Source organism: Centrocercus urophasianus, unplaced genomic scaffold (assembly GCF_019232065.1).
Source record: "Centrocercus urophasianus isolate 14NV4802_14NV808 unplaced genomic scaffold, USGS_Curo_1.0 seq_30, whole genome shotgun sequence".
NCBI lineage: Eukaryota > Metazoa > Chordata > Aves > Galliformes > Phasianidae > Centrocercus > Centrocercus urophasianus.
The window spans coordinates 11849090-11872185 of NW_024884867.1; the positions used below are offsets into that span (position 1 = coordinate 11849090).

At 44.7% G+C, this 23096-nt stretch overlaps 4 protein-coding genes across 7 annotated transcripts; 2 read left to right on the forward strand and 2 right to left on the reverse strand.

The window, feature by feature from the left end:
- Window positions 1–647: 647 nt before the first annotated feature.
- On the reverse strand, window positions 648–13233 carry CDC45 (cell division cycle 45). 3 transcript variants are annotated; one of them, XM_042829227.1, is made up of 19 exons: window positions 12771–13233; window positions 11734–11793; window positions 11350–11442; window positions 10777–10914; window positions 10101–10244; window positions 8969–9024; window positions 8461–8509; window positions 7696–7757; window positions 7340–7390; window positions 6467–6586; window positions 5964–6095; window positions 5501–5599; window positions 5082–5243; window positions 4752–4890; window positions 4294–4377; window positions 3982–4100; window positions 3614–3690; window positions 2800–2866; window positions 648–1621 (listed from the first exon to the last, which is right to left on the reverse strand). In XM_042829227.1, the coding sequence occupies exons 1-18, from the start codon at window positions 12819–12821 to the stop codon at window positions 2802–2804; spliced, it is 1701 nt and encodes a 566-aa protein (XP_042685161.1). In that variant the 5' UTR covers window positions 12822–13233; the 3' UTR covers window positions 648–1621; window positions 2800–2801. The 3 variants fall into 3 exon arrangements, with proteins under 3 accessions (XP_042685161.1, XP_042685160.1, XP_042685162.1); XM_042829226.1 differs by having other exon boundaries at window positions 648–1655; XM_042829228.1 differs by lacking the exons at window positions 648–1621; window positions 2800–2866 and having other exon boundaries at window positions 3615–3690; window positions 3950–4100.
- A 143-nt stretch (window positions 13234–13376) lies between these two features.
- UFD1 (ubiquitin recognition factor in ER associated degradation 1) lies at window positions 13377–19256 on the forward strand. Of its 2 annotated transcripts, XM_042829237.1 has the most exons (12): window positions 13377–13417; window positions 13507–13639; window positions 13966–13998; window positions 14832–14953; window positions 15285–15415; window positions 15821–15893; window positions 16596–16664; window positions 17211–17276; window positions 17570–17617; window positions 17967–18055; window positions 18137–18218; window positions 18620–19256. In XM_042829237.1, the coding sequence occupies exons 1-12, from the start codon at window positions 13415–13417 to the stop codon at window positions 18692–18694; spliced, it is 924 nt and encodes a 307-aa protein (XP_042685171.1). In that variant the 5' UTR covers window positions 13377–13414; the 3' UTR covers window positions 18695–19256. The 2 variants fall into 2 exon arrangements, with proteins under 2 accessions (XP_042685171.1, XP_042685172.1); XM_042829238.1 differs by lacking the exon at window positions 13377–13417 and having other exon boundaries at window positions 13537–13613.
- A 189-nt stretch (window positions 19257–19445) lies between these two features.
- CUNH22orf39 (chromosome unknown C22orf39 homolog) lies at window positions 19446–21764 on the forward strand. The gene is made up of 3 exons (XM_042828879.1): window positions 19446–19527; window positions 19607–19774; window positions 19884–21764. The coding sequence occupies exons 1-3, from the start codon at window positions 19504–19506 to the stop codon at window positions 20007–20009; spliced, it is 318 nt and encodes a 105-aa protein (XP_042684813.1). The 5' UTR covers window positions 19446–19503; the 3' UTR covers window positions 20010–21764.
- Window positions 20740–22556, reverse strand: MRPL40 (mitochondrial ribosomal protein L40). The gene is made up of 3 exons (XM_042828878.1): window positions 22412–22556; window positions 21574–21729; window positions 20740–21237 (listed from the first exon to the last, which is right to left on the reverse strand). Exons 1-3 carry the CDS (start codon window positions 22432–22434, stop codon window positions 20928–20930), a joined length of 489 nt encoding a protein of 162 aa, XP_042684812.1. The 5' UTR covers window positions 22435–22556; the 3' UTR covers window positions 20740–20927.
- Window positions 22557–23096: the final 540 nt, after the last annotated feature.

Below are 23096 nucleotides of genomic sequence, written 5' to 3' on the forward strand. Positions count from 1 at the left end.
AGCTTCTGCCCCATTTAATACATCCACAACTTCAAGCATGTACAACCACACTGGTTGGAGGTGAAAGAACCTGCAGTTTAACCACACATCTCAGCATTATAACCAGCTCCCACTTCTCATCCTCCCAGCACAACACAATGTGTTCATACTAAAGGGCCACTCTGCCTGAAAACTTGTGCATTTCTCAGTGCATAACAGCTGCCTACTCTCACACACACACACACACACCCTTCTTTCTTCACTCATTCTGATAATACCTAATTATCAGATGGCAGGAAAAATGCTAGCAGTAGGAAACAAACATGCCCCGACAGGGGAATGAACCAGAATACACAAAGCTCCAAGAGAGAGATAGGGGAATACATCAGCAAATGAGAATCGGTAAGGTAAGAGGAAGGGATTCACACAGAACTTGTAATGATGGTAGAGAAAACAAACTATCAGCAATAACAAAACCTCAAATAAGAAACCAGTGGTAATAATTTGCTAAGACAGCCATCAGTCACAGAACTGTGCCACGGATCAGGCACACAGCACACACCTTACAAAGCACACCTTTCCATTATCACAAGCTGGCACAAAGATTTGATTGTTCAGATAAAAGACAGCATTAAAGAACTATTGCTGTTTGGATAAAAATACATCGTTTAATTCGTTTTCCACTGGCTACATCTAGTCGGTTTAACATCACAGTCGGTGTTAAATTAACTTGTAATAAAAATCTGTACCAAATACAATGTAACGATACATACTCTTTACATATCCATTATAATACATTGAAAATATTGAGGTCGTACAGAATTCAAGCAAACATCGCAGGGAGAAAAAGAATTCCAAGCATATACATACCCACCCAAAGCACAGCAACTGAAGTGAAATGGGACCTCTGTTACGGAGCTGAGATCGAGGCTGCCAGCTGTAGCACTGCAGCCCACACGCGGTTCTCCTACTGCTGTAGATTCTTCCCAGGAAAATTACTGCCAAAGCCAGTCGGCAAGCGACAGTGCAGCACCACCACGCATGGCTCAGGACAGGCTGGCACTAAGGGCGCTTTGCTGGCACTGAAATGCCACGGGTTGTACCTGGTGACTGGCAGTTTCTCAGTACATGGATTTTAAACACCTAAAATCTTAAAACCTGCCTCATAAAACAGCTTTCAACCAAAGTGCAAGGCTTCAACCCGACAGCACCTAAGAAGATTTTCATTACAAGTTTTCAAGAAGCTATTTTAAAAATGATTTTAAAACACTCAAGGTAGTTTTAAAAGAGCATTTAAGTATGGAATTTATTTAAAACCTATTTTTGTTGTTAGCCCACAGCTCAACACCAAAGGAGCACATCTACTAATAAAAGCAGGTTTGACAAACAGAAATGCCATGTGCAAATTCTCCTGTTTGAGGCATTTTGCCTTTACAAGTCTTGAGTCCTTACAAAGAAGCAGCATCCAATAACCTGCATGCTCAGGTTTGAAATCCTTTAGCCTCTCAAGCACAAAACCAAAAGTCCAGGCTTCTATTGGAAGCAAGATGACGTAATTGCAGCACTATGAAGTCTGGAACATCTGAAACAACTTCAGAGCATCTGATCCTCAGCTTCCAGCACAAGGAACCAAAAAGCACCACTGCGTAACAGGGCAGAAGACAATCTGAAACAATCTGTAGTCAAAGCATAAAGAAACAAATAGGTGTAGGAATCGCAGAAGCCATGGATGGCAACGCTATCTAACAAACAACTGCAGTTATTGACTCACTGCTTCTCACTGCTGAGTGAACAGAAAGAAATTAGTGTTCATATCCACCAGTAGGTCAACATCCATTTGGTTAGGCCTGTGAACGTACATTCACACACTCTTGTCAAAGGCTTCATCTTACTCCCTTGCTTTTGTACATGCAGCATAAAGACAACTGTGGGATCAGTTCACATGTGAATACTGAAGATCAAACCTCTGTCTAGATGTGAAGCAATCAGGAGGTACTTCAGATAGCTTTAGACAGTCTTACGGGCTGTTCTGAGCAAGCGTCTCAAAACAGTTTAGAGGTTAATGTCTAAGAAGCCTAAGATTCCCTGTGGAATCAGCACAAACCAACGAAAACAGTTCATAACTAAAAAACATCAAGTATTTGGAAACAGTTGCAGCAAATTCTAGTCTCATCAAGTACAGTAAAATTTGTCCTAAAATTGCTTTAAGACAGACTTTGAACAAGCGCAAAGCAAAAAGTCACAACTACAAATAAAATCTTAAGTCCAGATAAAAACTACACCCCATAAGCTATAACTCGAACATAGGAAACAAAAGCAAGCAAAGAAAAAAAAACAAGTCCCAAACAATCACCAAACCACTTTAACTTCAAAGCCAAGAATGGCTCTCCTGTGACCAAGATTCTGCCCTGAGCTCAAGCAAGCTATTGTAACTGAAAGGAAAGAAGTCAGTAATAGACTGCCAATCACTGTTATTACTGTAGTAATACTACCTCCATTTCCTTTCACAACATAAACAGTTGCTCCTTCTACAAATGAAATTGAAAAGCCACAAACGGCTAGAATAATGAAAAGCTCAGAAATTATGAAATTTAAATGTCTCAAAAAGAAAAAAAAAAATAAAATCTTTTCATGCATCGTCTGCCTCTTCTCCAAAAGAAAAACAATCATCTTTGTAAGAAACCCTTACCTTCAATATTTATTTTCACTGGAAATTGCTGCATTTTGTTGGAACATGCTACAGATAATATGTGAATGTCATTTGGTTACTAACTTGAACTGCAGTACATTTCTGAATTAATCCTTTTTGCACTGTCTTACCATTAAGACAAGAGAGATACGAGTGCATCCAGAAATTTGCTCCTGTCTTCTGTTTTCAATTCAATTACTAAAATACAAAACACTTTGTTACATGATGCAAATAACTGAAAGGTATGCCAGGTGTCATACAAGGAACATTGATTTCCAATATACTTATTTATATTCCTAACCAGCCTTAAGAAAGAAAAAGAGAAACTATTTGTTTGGGCAAAATGCAACCTGCATTGTTTGTTCCAGCAAACTCACATTTCCAGGCACTCACTGCAGGATGCAGCCACTAAGTTTGAACCCCAGCAGTTTGTTTTGTGTTCGACACACAAACAGAATCAAAGCGCGCGGGGTTACAAAGCGCCTCCTTTGGAAGCGCACACAAAGCTGGGAAAACCTCACTGCACGAACATCCTGGTTTTCAGAGTCAATATGGAATCACCTTCTAGCATCAATGCTTGGCTTGGCTGCTAAATACAAAGATTCTCAGCTATCCTTGTAGATTGTAAAAGAAGTGTATATATGAAAATGGTTACTCTGTGCAATCTTTAGACTGTCCCAAAATGCCCCTGCTACATAGCTTAACTTCTGTACCAGACGAGACTTAAACAGAGAAGAAAAAAGATCAGCAAAGTAAGATGCAGTTTGTTTTTACACCAGACTCAGGAGTAGCCTTATCACGTACACACACTCCATGTTTGCATTGAAGACACAGAAATGAATAAATGGTCTACGCTCACTATGCTTGATGGAGTCTGTGTGAACACTGACCCCTAAAGGAACAAAGGTGAATGAATTATGTGAAATGAAAGATGGCATTACTCACTGGACATGTCAAAATGGTTGTGTAAAGTCCTGGAATTGGTACTGTCAGCAGCTTTCTCAAATGCTCTTCCAAAAAAGCTGCAAGATGAAATACAAAGTCATGTATTAGAAGGTACCATCCACTAAGAGACATGGCTCTCTTTTAAGACAAATACATAAATAGTTAAGATGGAGGAAAGGAGTACAAGGAAGCTGGGGAGCATGTCTGTCCTCTTAAGAGCCTCATGTATACCATAAGCAAAAGTATCTTTTAAGAAGGATGCAGGTCAAGTCAATACACAGTGTTAGGTACAGGAGGGATGTGGTTGTTTCAGAGACAGGAAAAGCGCATGGATACCTTCAGTAAGAACTTTCAAACAACGTTCTTACTTCTTTTTGTCAGAGCTTTCTGTTTCTGGAGGAATCCCCACCATGATCACAGTTCCCTGTTCAACATCCATCGGTGCAGCCATTATCAGTGGCAGTAATTTGCAGCGCTTGTTTTTTGTCTGGAAATCAGAAAGGTTCTTTGTGTTAGGAAGTTTCCCAGGAACAGAATTCATAAAGGTGCTAAAATTATCCAAACAATCAGCAGAAAAACTTTTGAGGTAATATGAAAACATTTTAGTAGTTAACTGTAAGTACCCAGCAGAACAGTAACTACTACGAGGCCAAAAGTAACATTAGAGCTGATTTACTTACAGAGCAAACAAAGGATTTGAGCAAGTATTTACTAAGCAGGCACAGAGATACTGGTTTAGAAAACAGTTTCACATCTGGCGTACCCTAGGAAAACAAGAATTATTTCAATCTCAACACAAAATAATTGTTCCATTCATTGATTTAAATTTTGATATCTACTGACACAGCTAAAAGCTCTGCATCGGTCAAAGTGCACTAAGAACCATTATGGTAAAGGAATTCGACATCTCCTCCTCTGCTTGGTGACCAAGCTCCCTCCTTTGAGAAAACTGATTCTTCCTTTGTGATTTACAGAGCAGATGTCAATACAGACCCATGAGAGGACAGTACGGTATAGACAGTCTTTCTGACTTTCTGTTGGCATCATTATTATTGAGCCAACAGTTAGGAAAACAGCGTTATTCAAATCAGAGAAAGACAAAATACGACACTGAAACATGAAAAAAAAGAATTCTGACCTCCATGAGAGAGCAATAAAGAAAAGGCCCTTGGGAAATAACAAGGTTGGTGCAAATGCAGCTGGCTACTGTCTGCTGAATGGCACGTAACTGCTTTTTGGCTAGGTCCAGCCCTTGGTGCAGTTTGTCCAGGTTACCTCTGCAAAAGACAGAAGAAATGCCTTTATGTAAAAACGTAAAGCTTTTCCATGCATAAGTGGGACATTTCTAAATCCCTGTGGATATATTCGTCAATATTTCTTTTCTCTTATGAAGCATCGATGCATCCTTTAGATATTCAACCCACATTCCCTAAATAAAATTGTAAAAGAACAATGAGAATTTTTGTACCTGGAGAGACTGTCCAAAGCTTTAATGAAATTAGTCGTTTCAGGCCCCTCTTTCTCTATGCTCTCCATAAGAGAAGCTGTGGCATAAACTATATCACTTGCCAAGAACTTGTTCTTAAAGCCGAAGTGAATGCTGAAGGTCTGAACTCTTAAATCCCTCATTCTGTAAAATGAGATAAAAATAGTCAATGTTTTCATCTGGTCAACATTAATAACATCATCTCCTTTGTGCGTTAATGTTAAGAACATGAAGATTAATTTCACTCTAACATTTGCAAAGCATCTAATATTAATTTATCAATACAAATTCCTTATCTTTTTTTTTTTTTTAAGGAGACATTCCATCCACTTCATATAAAAACATCTGAATTTAATTGAAAAAGATTTTCAGACAAATCACTTGCATTTAAAACAATTTACCCAAACTTATTTGCAGATTCTTCAATCATTTCCCGAAGGTTTTCTTTCAAAGACATGTCCATGGAATTAAACTTCTGTTTCACTTGCTTCAAAGGCAAACTGAAAACGGAAGGAAAAATCACAACAGATAAAAAGCCAAAAGAAACAAATATTCTACCTTGCTTTCATAAGGCATTAAGATCTGGTAGTTTAGCAAGCAAAGTCTGACTGAGCTTGTTTTCCTCCAGTCACTGAAGAGCAGGCTAAGTGCACGAGTCACTTTAGACCGACTGCTCAGAAAAGGCACACAGCTGAACTGCTCTGCATACACTAAGGCACAGCCAACTCAGAGCCCTACAATCACATTTAAGAAACAACATACTGAGTACCTGTGAGCTTAAACAACCTGACTCGGACTGAATAATTTTATACGATCCAGTGAAAAAACGATCCCTTAACTGAGAGCCAAATTTTTAAAACTCACCCCATGTCAGCCAAAAACTCCTGCAGCCGCTTCTGTCCTTGTACTGACCAGAGCTTAAGGTTAGCAGAGGTGTATGAAGTATTACAGAGACTTTCATACAGAGACCAGTGCTGATAAAGTGCCAGGCGCAGACTGGACAGGAATTACAGAAAATAACTATAAGCATATACACTCTTTGAAGTTAGTTAGAGAACTCTAATTAGCTGGTGCCTTTAGTCGCCCTTATTTACTGTATGTCCAAACTCTGTGAAAAGATGTAGGCACACGTAACACCTCAAGACAAGAAACTCTGACATCTAACTAAATCTGTAGAGTTGAGCTGCGGTGAAGCTGTGCGAGATACTGAGAGAGACACGTGTTCAACAGGCCGTTCACATTTTCTTTTTTCTCCAATTCTGTTCTCAGCTGGAAAGCAGCTAGGGATTTTTTTCCCTTGATATCAACTCAGCTGGGGTGCATCAAGTAGGCAGAGTTTGATTTGATCAGATTTGAGGCAAGGATACTCGTATTCAAATGCTATTCGCATGCAATCAATGGAGAGGGAATTTTCCTCGTCCTCATTGCGGTGGTTATGGCGAGACACGTGGCGCTGCAGGATCCCAATGTCAGTCACATACTTCATTCTTAAAAAAAAAGACAAAGAAATAGGTGGCTTGGCTGTCTTCCTTTGTACCCTTATTTGAATAGAACACAAAATGCTCCCTGAACATCACACGTTCACCAGAAAGCAGCACAGAAAACCTCAGGCACATCTCAGAAAAACCATTTGCTAAGTAATGGTCTCCCAATACTCAGCTGCACACCCAGGCAATTAAGGCCAAAATAAAACCCACTCAGAGAGACACAGCAATGAATCAAATCCTGATTATCTTGCTACAGAGATCAGTGTTTTAGTAAATACACAATATCAGGTGTAAAGTTTGCATGTGTACTACTGGAATCCTGATGGCATCTCGTAGGGAAGAAATGGGTTGAGAAAGGAAAAGAATTGGAACTTGTCAAGGAAAATAGGAAAGGAAGCAGGAGTCTACAGAACGTACAGATTTGTCCCCTTTGAAAAAACGGCATCAGTCACATTGATACAAGCAACTACTGAGCACCATTTCTTCATTAGAAATTATTTTTTATGATGTGATAAAAACCAAACAAGTTTGCAAATTCTAAGTAGCAGAAAAGAGTTTCTCTGAAGTTTATTCCTGTTTTTATAAGGCGCTTGATTACTTTTAATCATGAAGATATTTAATGCCATTTTTCATAATAGTGCAGCATTAAATCCCCACATTTCATGATCTTACATTAATTGCTTATATTAGTTGACGAATAAATAAATAAATAAATAAATACATAAATAAATAAAAGGAAAAGAGCTTTCTTACTGGGTAATTTTATCCTGGACCCACTGATCTGTTAGGCCAACAATAGCCCACCTGAAATTGGGAAAACAAACAAAGAGTTAAAAAAAAATCCTGCAAGGTGTATTATATTTAACAATTTAAGTATGTAAGAGAACAAGTCAGAAGCACGATTCATCAGCTGTGCACAGACGTCAGTAACAAGGTTATATGCTGTTATTTCCAATCCGTTCATGCAGCTGGTCCTCCCAGTTCAGACAGGTGCTCTCTTAGGAAACGAGCTGGGATCTCAGGCTGAAATCACAGTTTGGGAAAACCTTGCCTCCTTTTACTGCACAATTATTTTCCAGCCGTTACAACAAGTGGTAACAGAAGCATACCACAGCATGTCATTCAAATCTTTAGACATTATCCACGCCAGATCAAACATCACCATCGCGGACTACAAGAAAGGAAAGCAAAAACAGAGGGTAAATGAACACAGAGCTCTCACTTTATTATGCAAACAGCAAACTTAAATTTGCCAATTAACATCCTACAAGTCACACTTGAGTGTGACAACACACCAGCATCTTACTTTAAAACATCAAGTAAACAGAGAAGTGTTTTACGAAGCCCTTCACGTCTGCATTCCATTTGTAACATCTGAAATATTCTGACACATTCAAAACTTAGAAAGGCAAACAAGCTCCCCGTATCTTTAAGTCTTTTCACAAAAGTATTCCTGTGCACAGAGGCACTTCTACCACAATAAAAATAAAATCCACTGTTAGTTTTTCTATACTGACATTAAAGATTCAAGCAACAAGAATGTCAGTAGTTGCAGTTCTGTTCCAGCTTTTTTCTCCCACTGTTAACACTGCATTACACACTACCATGCAGCTGGCATCGCCTTCCCAGCTAGCAGGATGTTTCTGGGACACCTCTAATTCATTAACAGGAAAAACAGTGTGCACAGCCACAAAACTCTAAACTACTGAGTCACACTACTTGCTTACCCGCTACTCGGCGTACCATATATAATACAGACAGTTATGTAAAGTATTATCAGTCATTTACAAATTATACGAAGGTGATTGAGTAATATCCAACATCAGAATTACACTGGCCCCTTGTAATTTTGTGAAGAACGAGCTGATACTTACTGAGGTCCCATGATACTCATATTGCTCATAATCAAAAAGAATTTCACGTCTAAAAGAGGAAAAAATAAGTCTGACTACATGGAAAACCAGACTTGTCCAATTCAAAATATAAACCTGAGCTGTGAAATAGCTTCATTCCATCTTAAAAGTAAGAAAAATATAGATTTGGAAAATCTATTAGATTCTTGATTCCTCAAACTCTGTTTCTTTTTTTCCTGATCATTTCATTTAAAAATACAGAGATTACAAAGAAAGAGGTTCAATTTTCATCCTAAGATAGAAAGCCAATAGTGCTGCTTAACAGTGAAGCTCTGCACCTTCTGCTCTTATTTACAAACAATTACTTCCAATTATCATCCACACCAACATTTTAGTTTTTTGCATGTATAAATACATCTCTCTGTTTTCTGTACAAGTGATAACTACAGCTTATTGCACACAAGCCCTGCAGCACCAACACGTGCAAAGACGCCGCCGGCTGCACTGCACACAGCAGGCTGGAGCTCACCTGCGCGCCTCCCATTCTCGCCTTTGCCGCCTTTTCATTGTTCTCTCTATTACCTCCTGCAAATTAATTTGGACATTAAAATGCTAGAAAAACTTACTCCAATAAATTAGCATCTATCCAGTTAGTTAAGTGACTGAATATTCATTAAAAGAGGAATTATTTATGACATTTCATGGGAAAAAGAATTATCACTAAACTTTTTCCTAGAAGATACTGGAAGTCACGCCATCTTCCTATGCTAGCGCTGATTTAGCTAATCTACACAGATAAAAGGACTTTCAATACTACCAACACTGCATCTCACCATTTTATAACATGATGAAAAATAAAGAGCAGCAATCAAGCTTGGAAACAGAGGAACTCGGTGTATATTTATGCTCTCTAAGAAGCATCATCATCTTCAAAACTCAGATCAAAAAGATCTACGTGCAATACTTCACAGATTCAAAAGTAGCTTTTGCACACGCTGGTTACAATTTGTCTTTCATTTTCCTGAGTAAATACTCCTGGATTAGTAGGAAGTGAATAATGTATAATGTTAATAGAACCAGCCAACAGAACAACCGTCTATATGAAGTTTGAGAATGCTTTTCCATCCAGTAGCATCAGTGTTGCTAGCCTTGTGCCTTTGCCTCCTTGCTTGATAGAAACAGGTCACGTGCTACAAATAAAACATGCCAAATTGACTAGTTCATGCCTACGTCACAATATATTTGTGTTAGATTACTGCCCCAAAGGCAGACAAAATTTACTTCTAAATTGTTTGCGAGCTTCTGTCTTCTCAAACAATTATTTCAAAATACATAAAAAAATAGTTTATATCTAAATTGGTTGTTTTGCTGAACTCAAAAGCCCAGAGCGCATAACCAGAGGGAAATCTCCTCGGTTAAGCAATTACACGGGGACAGTCACATACGTAACAGCTTTAACACATTTTGATAAGCAGAAAATATTTCAGTGCAGACCAGATAAACAATCCGTGCAAGTGAAACTCCAGTCATACTAATTATTTTTCTCAATTTACTTAATTTTATACCAATTTTTATATGTTGTTGCCATCAGTTATCTGCTCTAAGGACTTAGAATAACTGCTTTACTTTTCTTTTTAGAAAATGAAGCATGAGAAATTAACCTCTTCAAAACGTCTGCGCTTATCTGAAGGTTCCGAGCCATCACTTTCATTCTCTGAGTCCTCTTCTTCATCCTCTTCATCTCTGAAGATATCATCATAAGCAGGAACATCAAGATCATCATCTTGCTTAACTAACAGCTTAATCTAGCAAGAATAAATAGATACTTTTCAGCAAGGCACCACTTCAAACAACAAGTGAGAAAGCTTCAGAAACTTCAACAGTGAAGCAAAAACCTCATTTTGGCTGTTATCCATTCCTGGTATTAAAAAGCAGTGTTTTTAAAACTTGTGTTTTTACAAAGATTGTGCTGATTTATCCAACACAAACTGCATTCTTCTTCAACAATAAAATCACAGTTAGAGCATTGCATGGAAGAACTGTTGGTGGCTGTTACACATAGTGGGATGCTCATCTTCTGATCTGTACCAGTGTGAGGTGCAGAAACAGATATAGGTGCTTGCTACTGACAGCTATCACAGCACCAGCAGTGTAAGTTTTTATAACTCAAAACAGTATTTTTCTGATCTAACAGCACCAATGGATGTCTGCATCAGTAATGCTCATTTCCTGACTGCTAGCAGTTCTGCAAAACACAGAAAAGCACTGAGGCACCCCCCACCCCACAGAACAGAAACACTTTGTTATAGTACAAGCTGTAAGAAACGCTCAGCTTACCTGTGTCTCATTGTAAACATTCACTATATTGATAGGTCTGTGGCTATCACACACAAAAAAATAAGTGTCTTCTTCAGGCTGCAAGATCTCCAGCAGGTCAACATTGGCACCACAATTAATGAAAACAAAATACTTGAACTGCAAACAAAACCAAAACAAACATTTTAAATTTTTATTAATGGGAAACACGAAAGACTGCAGACACCTACACAAAACCCCCTAAGCACTCAGCACTGCCAAACCAGCATTTACTTCCCGGCATTAGATGACCCAAAGAAGGAAGAACTGTGCAAGACAGCAGACCATACTTAATCAGGACATTGGACACCCAATACCACCACCTTTCACATCCCAAAATGTGTGCAAGCTGAAGTTGAATCAATCAGACACGAGCTGATATTAAAAAAAAATAAAAATAAAAAAGACCTTGGCACATTTGGAAGCAGTATATTAAAACTTAACCACTGTGTTGAGGTAAGAAATAATATAATTACATTAAGAGCTGACATTTTAAGTTGGGGAAAGGACAGAAATATATATCTATATACAAAGAGCTGCAACTTTTCTTTTTACCTGATCTTTATGCTCAAGAAAGGCAGTTTCAAGTTCTTGCCATCCAGACACAGGGACTAGCGTATATTGCACGTGATCACATTGAAACAAAGCCTGAAATGAAGCAAACAGCTGTCAGCTATGGTAGGAAACAACCTCCTCTACATTACTGCATTGTGCTATAACTCTATCTCATACAAATCTTTGTCTTGAAGACATCCAAGCTGACAACTCGACATCGAATCTGGGAGTATGGCTTACTGAGCGTCCATGATGCGATACACGAAGAAAACATTTCGCAAAATCAGTTTAAACTTTTATCCTTTTCTGAGCTCAAACCCACTCTAAGAATCCCAATGACTTTTTCTGGTGTTAAACTTGCAGTGGTAATGAACAAACACTTACTTGGAGTATTTTACAGGCACATAATGCATCAACATCTGAGGCCACAAGAAGAAGAACTCGCTGCAAAAATAACAGAGTAACATTAATATGTTAACGAAAGGGACAAATTCAGAGAGTTGGCATATGAAGTGTGTGACTGTGGGATGAGAAAGGGAGAAATTTAGGCAGAGATCACTAAGAGCACGGAACAGGACAGGATCTAAAGAGGCACTGCAACAAAAGAAACGATTTGGATCCCAGTGAATAACGAGCAGCACCACTTCACGTGGTGAAATCACAGCCAAAAGCGCCCGTAGCTCCGTGCGGTCGCAGCCGTGCAGCCCCTGCTCGCAGCCCGGCGGCGCGCCTCGAACGGCTGCAGTTCTCAACATCCGGAACGGCCTTCGACAAAGAACGTCTGGGGCAAAACTGGCCGAGGAACGCAGCCTACGTCCGGGTCAGCTCATCTTCCGCTTCGTTTTGTGTGAGGCTTCCCTCTCAAAGCCGGAGCAGCTGGGACAAACGCTTTCCATCGCGCAGTCTGTGACTGTTCCGCAGGCAGAACGCGGCGGAGCGGCCAAGGAAAGCCTTCCGCTTTGGGCCGTGGAGCAAAACCGCGCTTCGAGGAGAGCGGGCGGCAGCGCTCGCTGCGGGGTGTGGGGTTAACGCCGCGTCCGGGCGTGCAGCGTTACGGTGCTTAAAAAGATACTTTAAAAAGGTAAAAAAAAAAACAAAACAAAATAAAAACAAAACAACAAAAACCCAAAACGAATGTCGAGATGCCTGTTAGACAAAAGGCCAGCAAAAAAGCGGCAGACAGGCGCTGCACTGAGCGCAGCCCGCCCGAAGCGCACGCTGCAGCACAGCGCTCCCGGCGGCCCCACGCCCTCAACGCGGTCCGCCCGTCTCCTCCCGAGCGCGGCCTCAGGGCGAGTGGGGCAGCCGCCTCAGCCCCACCGCCGACCGAGCCGGGCATTCCGTGAGGCGGCCCCGGACAGTAGCACAGGGGCAGGTTGCTCCGCCCGCCGCCTGAGACCCCGGTGCCGCGCCGCCCGTACCTGGCTAACGATCACATCGTAGAACTCCCGGCGGCAGTCGGTGACGAACATGGCGGCGGCGAAGAAAGAGCTGAGGGAACGGCGGCGGCAGCGGGTCGCCTCCGCTCAAAGTGGGCGCCAAATCAGCGCCACTTCCCATTGGCCGATGGAAAAGCAGCGGTCGTCACTTCGCGGCGCGGATTGGGCGAGACGTCATCCGGGTGTTCGCCGATGACATTGGCAAAAGAGAGACGCGACAGCGAGGCGGGCCAATCGCAGCGGGCCCGGCTCGGCCGGAAGCACCGTGCCAGGCTCCGTTGCCGTTACCGTCATCTTTGTTGGGGGCGGCTTGCTTAGCCGCGAAAACGCGCAGAGAACGAGCGGGAAGCGGGCCGTCTGGGCGCTCGGTGGCGACGAACAGGCTGAGCCGTTATAAAACCGCCACCGCAACGGCCCCAACGGCCTGCGTCACCTCCGAGCTTCTGCCCTCACCCAAGATGGCGGCCGAGGGGCGGTGCCGGGGGCGGTGGAGCGGCGTCCTGCGGCGTAGCGGCCGCGCCCACCCTCAGCGGCAACACCACCGGCAGCAGCGGCGGCGGCGGCGACAGCTGCGACGCCGCGCTTCGCACCGCGCCCCGCACTGCGCCCCGCACCGCGCCGCCGCCATGGTGAGGCCCGGGGGGCGGCGGGGGGAGCGCCGCAGGGGTGGCGGAGCTCGGGGCCGCGGCGCCGCTGACGCTGCTGTTTTCTCCCGCAGTTCTCCTTCAATATGTTCGACCATCCCATCCCCCGCGTCTTCCAGAACCGCTTCTCCACGCAGTACCGCTGCTTCTCGGTGTCCATGCTGGCCGGGCCTAATGACAGGTCAGATGTGGAGAAAGGCGGGAAGAGTATGTACCTGTTTTCTTTGACTCGTAGCCCGTCCAGGTTGGGCGGGCCGGGCGCTGGGCCGCGGTCACGGCCGGGGTGCGCGGAGCTGCTGGGAAAAGAGCCGTCCGTGCTGCGGGACGAGGGCGGGGAGCGCGAGCCGGGCCGGGCCGTGAGCCGCCGCGTTCGGGCACGGCGACCCGTGAGTGATCCCGAGTGATTTCTTGCTCAGAAATGAATCTGTGCGAGTTTTCAGAACAAATGTAAGCGTGGTGATGATAAAATTGCGTTACGTTTTGTTTGTACGGTCATAATTTTCCTGATCTTGCTTTCTTTTTCATATCTGCAGTAATTATGCCACCGTCTGCTTTGGATCAACTCAGTAAGTGAATGTGTGGCTCTGGACTAACAGCTTTATGAAAGGAAAAGAGCAGAAATATGTGAGCACATACGTTACCAAATAGCACGGCAGTTTGGATGTCTGTTTAGTCCTGATCAAATAAAGAACGTGAGATAAGTTCGTTAGGAGTAGCTTTGAGGTGTTGTGCAGGTGAGAAGCCGGGCTGGCAGCGGGCTGCCTGGGGCTGCGTACAAACACACAGCTGAGGGGTGGGCTGCTCGAGATGTGAGCCGGCATTTATGGACTGCTGGTAACTCTGTTAGAATGGTCAGCCAACGATTTCTTATCTCTGCCTGTTGCTTCTGGGTGCTGTTGTCTGAAGAAATTCTGTCTTCAAAAAGAAAATGTAAAAATGAACGTTGAAAGAGCTGAGGCTTTTATTGGTCTACTTAATTCAGGCCATTTTTTCACCCTCTGAAAAAATTCACTTATTCTCAAAGAAATTATTATGTCAGGATTTATCTTTAGAATAGGCAAGAGGTGATGATTAGGTAGGAGCTATCTGATAATAGCAGAAGGGTGTAACAATAATAAATTCCTGTACTAAAATAATACCCAGTGCCCGCTTATCTCTGAGCTCAGGGTGATGTGACTGCTAATCCCAGATCTGGATGTAAACTGAGGCATTTAAGCTCAAAGTGCAATGGCAGTACAGTACTCATGTATCTCCATTCTCTCCTGATTTGTAGTTTTGAAAAGCTGAAATAATGCTGTGAGGGAAATCCTCTCCTATACCATGGCTCAAGCTTTTGCAAATATTCAATCTGTGAAAGCTTCAGAACTGTGCTGTATTTTTATTTCTTCTCTCTCTCCAGGCCGACTTAATATTACTTATCCAATGCTGTTTAAGCTGACCAATAAAAATTCAGACCGAATGACGCACTGTGGAGTGCTCGAATTTGTGGCTGACGAGGGCATATGTTACCTACCACACTGGGTGAGTTGTCTTACGCTGAGCTGTCAGAACCTGAAGAGCAGGATTAAGGAGCTGCAAGGGAGATTAAAGAGATACAGTGTTTCGTGAAATTGCCTGTCCTTGCTAGTCGTGATCCTAAAGCAGCTTTCAGTCACAGCTCAGGTTTCTCTCAGTACGAGTTTAACCAAAACAAAGCAGGATGTTACTTAGGATGCACCTGTTTTCTTCCTGAAATTAAAACGCAGCAATCTGGTGCATTTCAGGGAAGATGGCAGCTGTGGCAAACTGAAGAGAAATAAAAACGTTGGCTGTGTTAACATAGTGGTTTGTATCTTTGTTTTCGTTCTCACAGATGATGCAGAACTTGCTGCTGGAAGAGGGAGGCCTGGTACAAGTGGAGAGTGTTAATCTTCAAGTTGCCACTTACTCAAAATTTCAGCCACAGAGTCCAGATTTTCTCGACATCACCAATCCCAAAGCTGTGTATCCTTTCATTGATGGAGCAGGGAAGAAAAGTTTACTCCCAAGTTGTAATGATGCAGAGCTATCTTTTTGGGCACAGCTCATGCTTTTCTGGTAGTAGGTAGCACTGCTGCCATTTCTGAAAAACAAACAAGAAAAAAGAGCTTACGTTGCAGAATGTTGACACAAAGTGTATCCTGAGGTATAAATAAGCATGAGCCTTGGCTGAAAGTCCCCAGAGTTTAAAAGTGTCCTACAGAAGAACATCTACAGAAGGATTTGTATACTTTAATGTTCATTAGAAGGCAGTCTTCATTACTGACGACTTTTAAAACATGTTTGAGAGAACAAAGATCAGTTTCATAGCATAGTAACTGTAAAGCTTTGATGTTTCACTGGAAAGATAAATCTTAACATACTCCAAAGATTAGAAAATGCATTGAGAAACTTTGCCTGTCTAACTACTGGAGATGTTATTGCCATCAACTACAATGAAAAGGTACATTATGCAGCACCATCCAACGTAGGTTTCATTTATGTACCATCAGTCTGGTGAAACAAATTCAGTTCCATGTAAAGTACTCCATAGCTCAGTATTGAGGCCGCATAAATACTTTGACTACATCTTTGACTACATATCTTGTGGTAGATATGTATGTATATTTTAGATGTGAGTTAGTAGGTGAAGCTTTTGGCAGCACACACATTGATTATTTGGGATTGTAGACTAAGCACAATTCTTGATGGCTAAATAATCAGCATAGAGCTGTACAATATTGGCAAATAATCACAGATGGTAGATTTTGCAGTCAGTTTGCTGTTGGAGAAAGAAAGAGGTCAGTTCAGTCATCTTTTTACCCACGAGTTGGGGTAAGAGTACTGTTGATGTTCTTACAAATCATGAGGAAAAAATTATTCTGAATACAGAAGTTAATTTCAGAAGTGCAGATGAAGGTACTGTAAGAGTGCAGCACGATAGAGTCTAGGTAGGTTCTCTAGTGCATATATGTAGCATCTTCAATAAAAGACTTTGTTGTTGTGTGTTCTATAGACTCTGAATTATACAGTCCTTTGCCTACAGAGCATTTCAGTTTGTTTGAAGGTTCCAGAAGGGAAGGAGTTAGCTATGGTTTTCTTACACGTAGGATAAAATGCATCCATTGTAAGATGTGCAATCTTAAAATATTCAAAACTGTTTCAGATCTATGAGCTTCGGGTAATGGAGACCAAGCCAGATAAAGCAGTGTCCATCATAGAATGTGATATGAACGTAAGTTACAGCTACTGTGGGAAGTCTGGTCTTACTGTGCCTCTGCAAAAGGAGAGGGCATCTCATGAGCTGGTGGCACTGGGCACCAGGAGAGGTAGCATCAGACGGGATAGGGAAGGGGACTCATTGAAGAGCACCTTGGACCTCTGTAACCACACCTCTGCTTGTGTGCTGCACTGATGTGCCATCAAGTCACTTTGGTGCCTGGAACGTTATATTTAGATTCAACATGTCTTGTAATCTGAAGAGTCTTATTTAACAACCTTGTCTTGATTTAATCTCCAACGGCACTGAGTTCTGTTTTACTGATCTGTTTCAATTACATGCTAAGATTCATCCCTGGGGAGGCTTGGTCTTTTTGTTCTGAATTTTATTTGTTAAATATATGTGTGTATATAAATATATTTAATATTAAAGCCTCAGCTTTTCCTTGTGATTTCTAGATTAAGGTTGGAACAGTGGTTTCTGGAGTTCTGAGGAATAGTAGTATAAAGCTTACGATTAAAAGAGAAATGCTTGTTGTGCTTCTTTTCCCTCTGTCAATAGGTGGATTTTGATGCTCCTTTGGGGTACAAAGAACCAGAAAGAAGTGCTCAACATGAAGAGACCACAGTAAGTTAAGCTTCTGTTTTGCAAAATGCGTTCCCTAGTAATCTGCCTCCGTTGTGAGGGAGCAGTGTGTACCTATATATATATATTTCTTTTTCCCAAAACAATTTAAGTCTAAAACTTACTGACCTGTTGCTTTTGCTTGAGTTACTTAGGAGTGGTTCTTTAATAGCTGTTAGCTTTTGGAAATGGATTTTTCTAAGGCTTTGTTTGGTCAGAAGTTTATGGAGCAGTTTACATTTATTTTGCTTATTACAACATGAACACTGTGAAGTAACTCATTTTTTGTCTGCCAGGATGTTGAAGCAGACCACAGTGGTTATGTGAGCGACGTAGGATTCCGGGTAAGTCCTCTCTTTCTGCTCTTTTCTGAATGTTGTGAAAGGGTGAGAGAGGGTTGGGGTGTGGCTGTCATTAACCAGCAGCTGTCTGCAGGTGTTTTGTGGTGTATACAACCAGTGACAGTATGACTTGTCCTTAATGTGCCAGTCTAAAAACAGCTGAAACATACCTCTACAACCAGGGTTTATCAGCTTACTACATGTGCAAAAAAACCCATTCTGAATCAAACTAAAGATTACAGAAGACTTTTTGGTGGCGCTTTTTTATTTGTTTGTTTCTAGCAGAATGTAATATCCCTGTGCTCTCAAATACAAGGTACTATTAAATTCAAGCTCACGTTTGTATACACAGGCATTCTCTGGCTCTGGAAACAGGTTGGATGGCAAGAAGAAAGGTGTTGAGCCCAGCCCGTCACCAATTAAACCAGGAGACATTCGGAGGTATGTGTTCTGTCAGTTGTCAGCAAGTGAACTGATAGAGAGCAGTGTTTCTTCTTTAATGTATTTATGCCTCTTTTCCAGAGGAATACCCAACTATGATTTCAAGATTGGCAGAATCACGTTCATTAGAAACTCGCGTCCGCTGGTTAAGAAAGTGGAAGAGGTCAGTAAAGTTGTGAGCTTCCATTTGTGCACAGAACTAGAAGGTTCAAACTGTTTTCCGTGTTTGTTTCCTCTCTCCATACTCAATTTCTCCCAGAACACTTATGTTACGAAGATGTATGAGTGAGTTTGCTTTAGATTAAGTCGGCCTCTGTCCTTGCTTGCTAATATGAGATTGCACTGATGTAAGTTGAATAAGCTAGTGAACACTTTATGCGGATTGTGCGTCGTGGAAACGCTAGTGTTTTATTTTTGGAAAGAAAGCAGTAATTATGTAGATTAAGGATGTGAAAGATGGGCGGTCTTTTGCCGCTCTGATGGAGTATTTTTTATAATAATTGCTCAGCTTTGATCGTTCAAGCAGTGAGCAGAGAGGTGATGCCCTTTTTTCTCTGCATCCAGGATGAAGCTGGAAGCCGGTTCATCGCCTTCTCAGGGGAGGGCCAGTCCCTGCGCAAGAAGGGAAGGAAGCCCTGAGGTGTGAGACCTCCTGCTGCCGGGAGGAAAATAAAATAAGAATTGCAGCATATTGGATGTTAGTTATTGCAGTTGCAATACAAGAACACTGTGCTGTCAGGCGGTGTTGATTTTCACTTGAAAATTAAGTTCTACAAATTCTTTGAGTTCTAGGGATTTTTTCCTATGCATTGCAAAGGGGGTAAGTATGTGCTGGAGAAGTCTGAGAAGCAAAAGCAGCTCTTAGCAAACAGCCTGCCCTCTTCTCTCCTGGTGTCGGCGCTCTGCTGTTGCTCTGTGCTTGGTACTTTCCCCTCCCTGTAGGCACCGTGCAGGTGAGCTTTGTGCTGTGGTGATCCTAGCTCCAGGTGCTGGGATGTGATGAAGCCCAAGGAACTCAGTTTCTAATGCTCTTCATAACTAGTAACATGCTTCATAATAACTAGAGAACCTCTTGTAGCAGTCTGGGGGGAGACAGCCGCCTCCCCTCAGGCACGGGAGGTGGGATCTCAGTAATAAACAAAGCTGTGCTCCTTCCTCAGTCGTGGCTTAAAACCTGGAGTAAAGGTTCCTAAATAACCTTCGTGCTGTACCGGAGTGCTGCTTTGTGGGGGGGAAAAAGAGTGGAGAGGGGCGACGGGCATGCTGAGGGGGCGGGGCCGCGGCGGGGTCACGTGCTTAGCACGCAGCCCGGGGCGGCCATTATCCGAAGGGCGCGGCGACGGCCGCTTTGTGCCGCCCCGTGCCATTGGCCGGGCGCGCGGGACGCTCCTGTAAGCGCGGCGGCGATTGGCGGCTGAGCTCCGAGAGGGACGCGCAGCGGGGACGGCATGGCCGGCGCTGAGAGCTGGCGGGTGAGCGGGGGGCGGCGGGTGCGGGCGGCTCCCCTCGGCCTCGCGGCTCCTTTCCCCTCAGCGCCCGCTCTGTCCGCAGCCTCCGCGGCCGTGCGAGGACTACTGGTGGGAGTGGAAGCACTGTCGAGGGCTGCGGCACGCCTTCCACCACTACTACGCGCACGGAGAGCTGCCCGCCTGCGACCGCTGGCGAGACGACTACGCCGCCTGCCGCGCCTGGGAGAACGAGCGCGCCACCGCCGCGCGGGTATCGCCGGGTCTGGGGGCGGGGAGGAGAGGAGATGGGGCGGGAAGGGAGGGGCTGGGCTGGGCTGCCTGCGCCGCCGGGGTCGGCACAGCGACCGCGTGTGTTTCAGGAGGCGCTGTGCGAGAGCGAACGAGCGCGCGTCCTGGAGCGGAAGAAGCACGGCGCGGTGTGGACGCTGCGGAGCAGCCCGCCGCCCGACTGGCACCGCCCGCTGCAGCACGGCGCGGCCAAGTAGCGGCGCTGCCCGCGGGGCTCTGCCGTCACTGCCGCAGCTCCGCCCCGCGCCGCTGCCCGCCCGCACTACAGTTCCGGTCAGAAAACTTACTAATAAACACCCGCTGTGGTGCGGAGTCAGGCGCTGAGTTTGATTCGGGTTCCTTGCGGTCGCTCGGCTCTCATTGCAGCAGCTCCGCAGCCGGCACGGCTCGGCGCACGGCCAGGTGGGGACGTGGAACGGAGCTGGGGCCGCGTCCCGCCGGCACGGTGCCGGCACACTGCGTTCGGAAAGCATTGCCTGGTTCGGCCCTGCCGTGTGTGAGAGCTCCTCGGCGCCGGGATGGCGCTGCGGGCTGAAATACGGCTGCCGCTGGAGAGCATTTCTTGAACAGCAGCGTGCCTTCCTTCTATTTACTGTGAAAATAAAGGTTTCAATGACCGGAGTGAGATCTGCTTTGGCTTAGGGCAAACGTTATCCGAGGCTTACTCAGTTCTTTACCAGGTAATAAGGAAGCTATTTTTCCCTTTGACAAGGGAAAAACTTTCCATCAGTTTTTCCTCTGTTTTATTAAAAACCACTGAAATCTGAAGCAAAAAAAGGCAGTGATCAGTCAGCTACTGCCTCCCTGCTGGTGCGGTCTCGTAATGACTGCCACGTTCCTCCCTTGCATTTTAAGAGCCTTTATATCTGTGGTTTGTGCAGAGCAAAACACTCCTCAGGAGCACGTGGAGAGATGAGGCACAGCTCTGCTCGATGTTTTATTACTTTTTTTTATTATAGCTTGGCAGTTTTAAAAAAAATCAAATACACTTAGAGAATTTTCTTTGTTTTTACAGTCATGCACCTACTGTGTTTGAGCATGCCAAAGGAACCAGTAGCTCTCACTCCCTTCTTCAGTCAGCCGAGCAGCTTATGCCAGGTGAACAACAAACGCCATCACTGCGTGTACACTTTGGTGATATCGATGCACTTTCCTTCAGGAGGATCATAACCAGGAAGTGCTGGGGTATAATCAGGCCCATCTCTCTCAAAGGGGAACAGCTCCTCGTCCCGTCTGATGGCTGCCTGGTAGAGCTCCTCAGATTCCAGGCGCAGTTCTTTTAGTGCCTCTTGCTGAGCTTCTACAAGGCTCCGAATTGCTTCCTTCTCTGCCTTGTCTTGTTGCTGCTTATACAGAGACCACTTTTTCATAAGTAAAACTCTTCTTTCGGTTTCCTCAAATGAGAGAGGAGGAAGGCTTCGCACCCTGATGGGGAGAAATGTGACACTAACAGGGAAAGTGCCCGCACCTCAAAAAGCAACACAAGAACCACCACCACCACTCACCGTACATCTAAAAAAACTCAGAATATATTTCTCTCACACTGTGCCTGTCTTGGAGGCTTTCCACAGGCATTCCAACAGCACATTCACATGACTATGTTTCAGTTTTTTAGCAGAAACAAATGATATTTACTTTCCACGATTTTGTCAGCGGCACCTCACACAAAGGCTGGCACTGCACTGCAGCGTGGTGGAGAAAGAAGCAGAGGTGTGTTTGCACCACGAATGCAAGCTCAAGGTGACAGGCAGTCTTACTTACCTGTTGCTATCTGAAAACTTCAGTGGGGTTTCAAAATCCTCAATGGGAATCAGTTCTGGAGCAGCTTTTTCCAACTTTTTAATCTTCTTTTTCACACGATCCTTCTGTGCTTGCTCTCTCTTTGGATCCACTTTCTTTTTTTTCTTTGGTTGTGCTCTAGCAAGATAATTACATGAATAAAAGAAGATATCACTCTCACTGAATCCAATCTAACATCCCTTAATGTTCCTAAGAACTGTTATTTCCCATTGCTTAACCTGGTCCTTAATAGAAGTTCCAGCCATTACCTTTACACAAGTAAATCAAAGTAGTTTCTGTGAGACAGCAGCAGGTGCTGTGAGATTTTCTGTACAGAGCCATACCTGCCTGAGAAGCCCAACCGTGAGATCCGTGCTACAGCGCAGCATTTCTTTTTCTTTTCCGACTTGAGGAAATCCCACTGAGACTGAACCAGGATTGGCTCCTGCTCGCTCAGCACGCAGCGGAGGGGTAACGTGTTTAGCTACAAGCATTCCTGTCACCTCACATTAAGGAGGTCAGAGAGGGTGGTTTTACACATCCTTTTAACACTTCCACATTTGGAAGCAAATTCAGGGAGCGAGTATTTCTCTGCTGTTGTGCTTACCACACCTACTACTATAGGCAAGACAGCGTGTGCCACGCTCCACAAAGACCAAAATCCAACCCTCGCAGAGGGCCCACAGGTTACCGGGAGGGGGGCTGGAGCTTCTTGATCCTTGCGGTCCATTCCAACCCCAGCCTTTCTACGATTCTATGATTGTCCTTCCTACCGTGCAGATGGGAACTCCGCGCGTCCATGGAGCACCCAGCAACTTACTCTGCGCTGCCGCACAAACTCATACCGAAGCAAAGGCAGCCCAGTTCCCACAGCAGGCACAAAGCACCGCAGGCCCACACGTGCACAAAGAACGCGAAGCGGCCTCTCCGAGGGCAGCTGCTAGCTGGCAGGCTGCTTTAAGCCGAACGACATCAAAACAAACCGGAGACACCGAGACGCGACGTTCGGCGACGGGTCCGCAAAGCATCAGCAGGGCGCCGCGCTCACCTCACGGGCAGCAACGCCGTCCCGGCCAGCACGGCCGTGTCCCAGTGGCTGCCGCGGCACGGGGCCGGGCGGGGCAGCCGGGAGCTGCGGAAGAAAAGGCACAGTGTGAGGGAGGCCGGGCGGCCGCGGGAGCCATCGGTGCCGAGCCGCGGTGACGGATCACGGCGGGGGTTGGGGGAGCGCGGCCGAGGAGTTCTCACAGCCGCCCTTCCACCGCGGCCCGTTCGGAGGAACGAAGCCGAAACGGGGACGAGACCCCCGCCCCGCGCCGCTCAGTCGGAAGGGCCGCGCCTGGAACCTCACCCCGCCGCCCCGCGCCGCTCCGCGTCCTACCTGAGCCCCCGCGCGGCCGCCAGCATGGCTGCGTACGGCTGCCAGGCTGCGCTCGCACAGCTCCGCTCCGGGCCGGGAACGCCCCGCCCCGCCCCGCGCGCAGGCCGCGCCTCCGCAGCCCCGA

Coding starts and splice junctions, on each gene's coding strand:
- CDC45 (XM_042829227.1), bottom strand. CDS start 12,821: ATGTTCGTCACCGACTGCCGCCGGGAGTTCTACGATGTGATCGTTAGC. Junction 10,245..10,776: donor ATGTTTACAATGAGACACAG/GTAAGCTGAGCG, acceptor TATTCTTGCTAG/ATTAAGCTGTTAGTTAAGCA. Junction 4,378..4,751: donor TTTATTGCTCTCTCATGGAG/GTCAGAATTCTT, acceptor TTGTTTTCCTAG/GGTACGCCAGATGTGAAACT.
- UFD1 (XM_042829237.1), top strand. Junction 15,416..15,820: donor ATCACCAATCCCAAAGCTGT/GTATCCTTTCAT, acceptor CATACTCCAAAG/ATTAGAAAATGCATTGAGAA. Junction 18,056..18,136: donor AAACCAGGAGACATTCGGAG/GTATGTGTTCTG, acceptor CCTCTTTTCCAG/AGGAATACCCAACTATGATT.
- CUNH22orf39 (XM_042828879.1), top strand. CDS start 19,504: ATGGCCGGCGCTGAGAGCTGGCGG. Junction 19,528..19,606: donor CCGGCGCTGAGAGCTGGCGG/GTGAGCGGGGGG, acceptor CTCTGTCCGCAG/CCTCCGCGGCCGTGCGAGGA. Junction 19,775..19,883: donor AGCGCGCCACCGCCGCGCGG/GTATCGCCGGGT, acceptor CGTGTGTTTCAG/GAGGCGCTGTGCGAGAGCGA.
- MRPL40 (XM_042828878.1), bottom strand. CDS start 22,434: ATGAGTTTGTGCGGCAGCGCAGA. Junction 21,730..22,411: donor AGTTTGTGCGGCAGCGCAGA/GTAAGTTGCTGG, acceptor TTATCTTGCTAG/AGCACAACCAAAGAAAAAAA. Junction 21,238..21,573: donor AAGTTTTCAGATAGCAACAG/GTAAGTAAGACT, acceptor TCTCCCCATCAG/GGTGCGAAGCCTTCCTCCTC.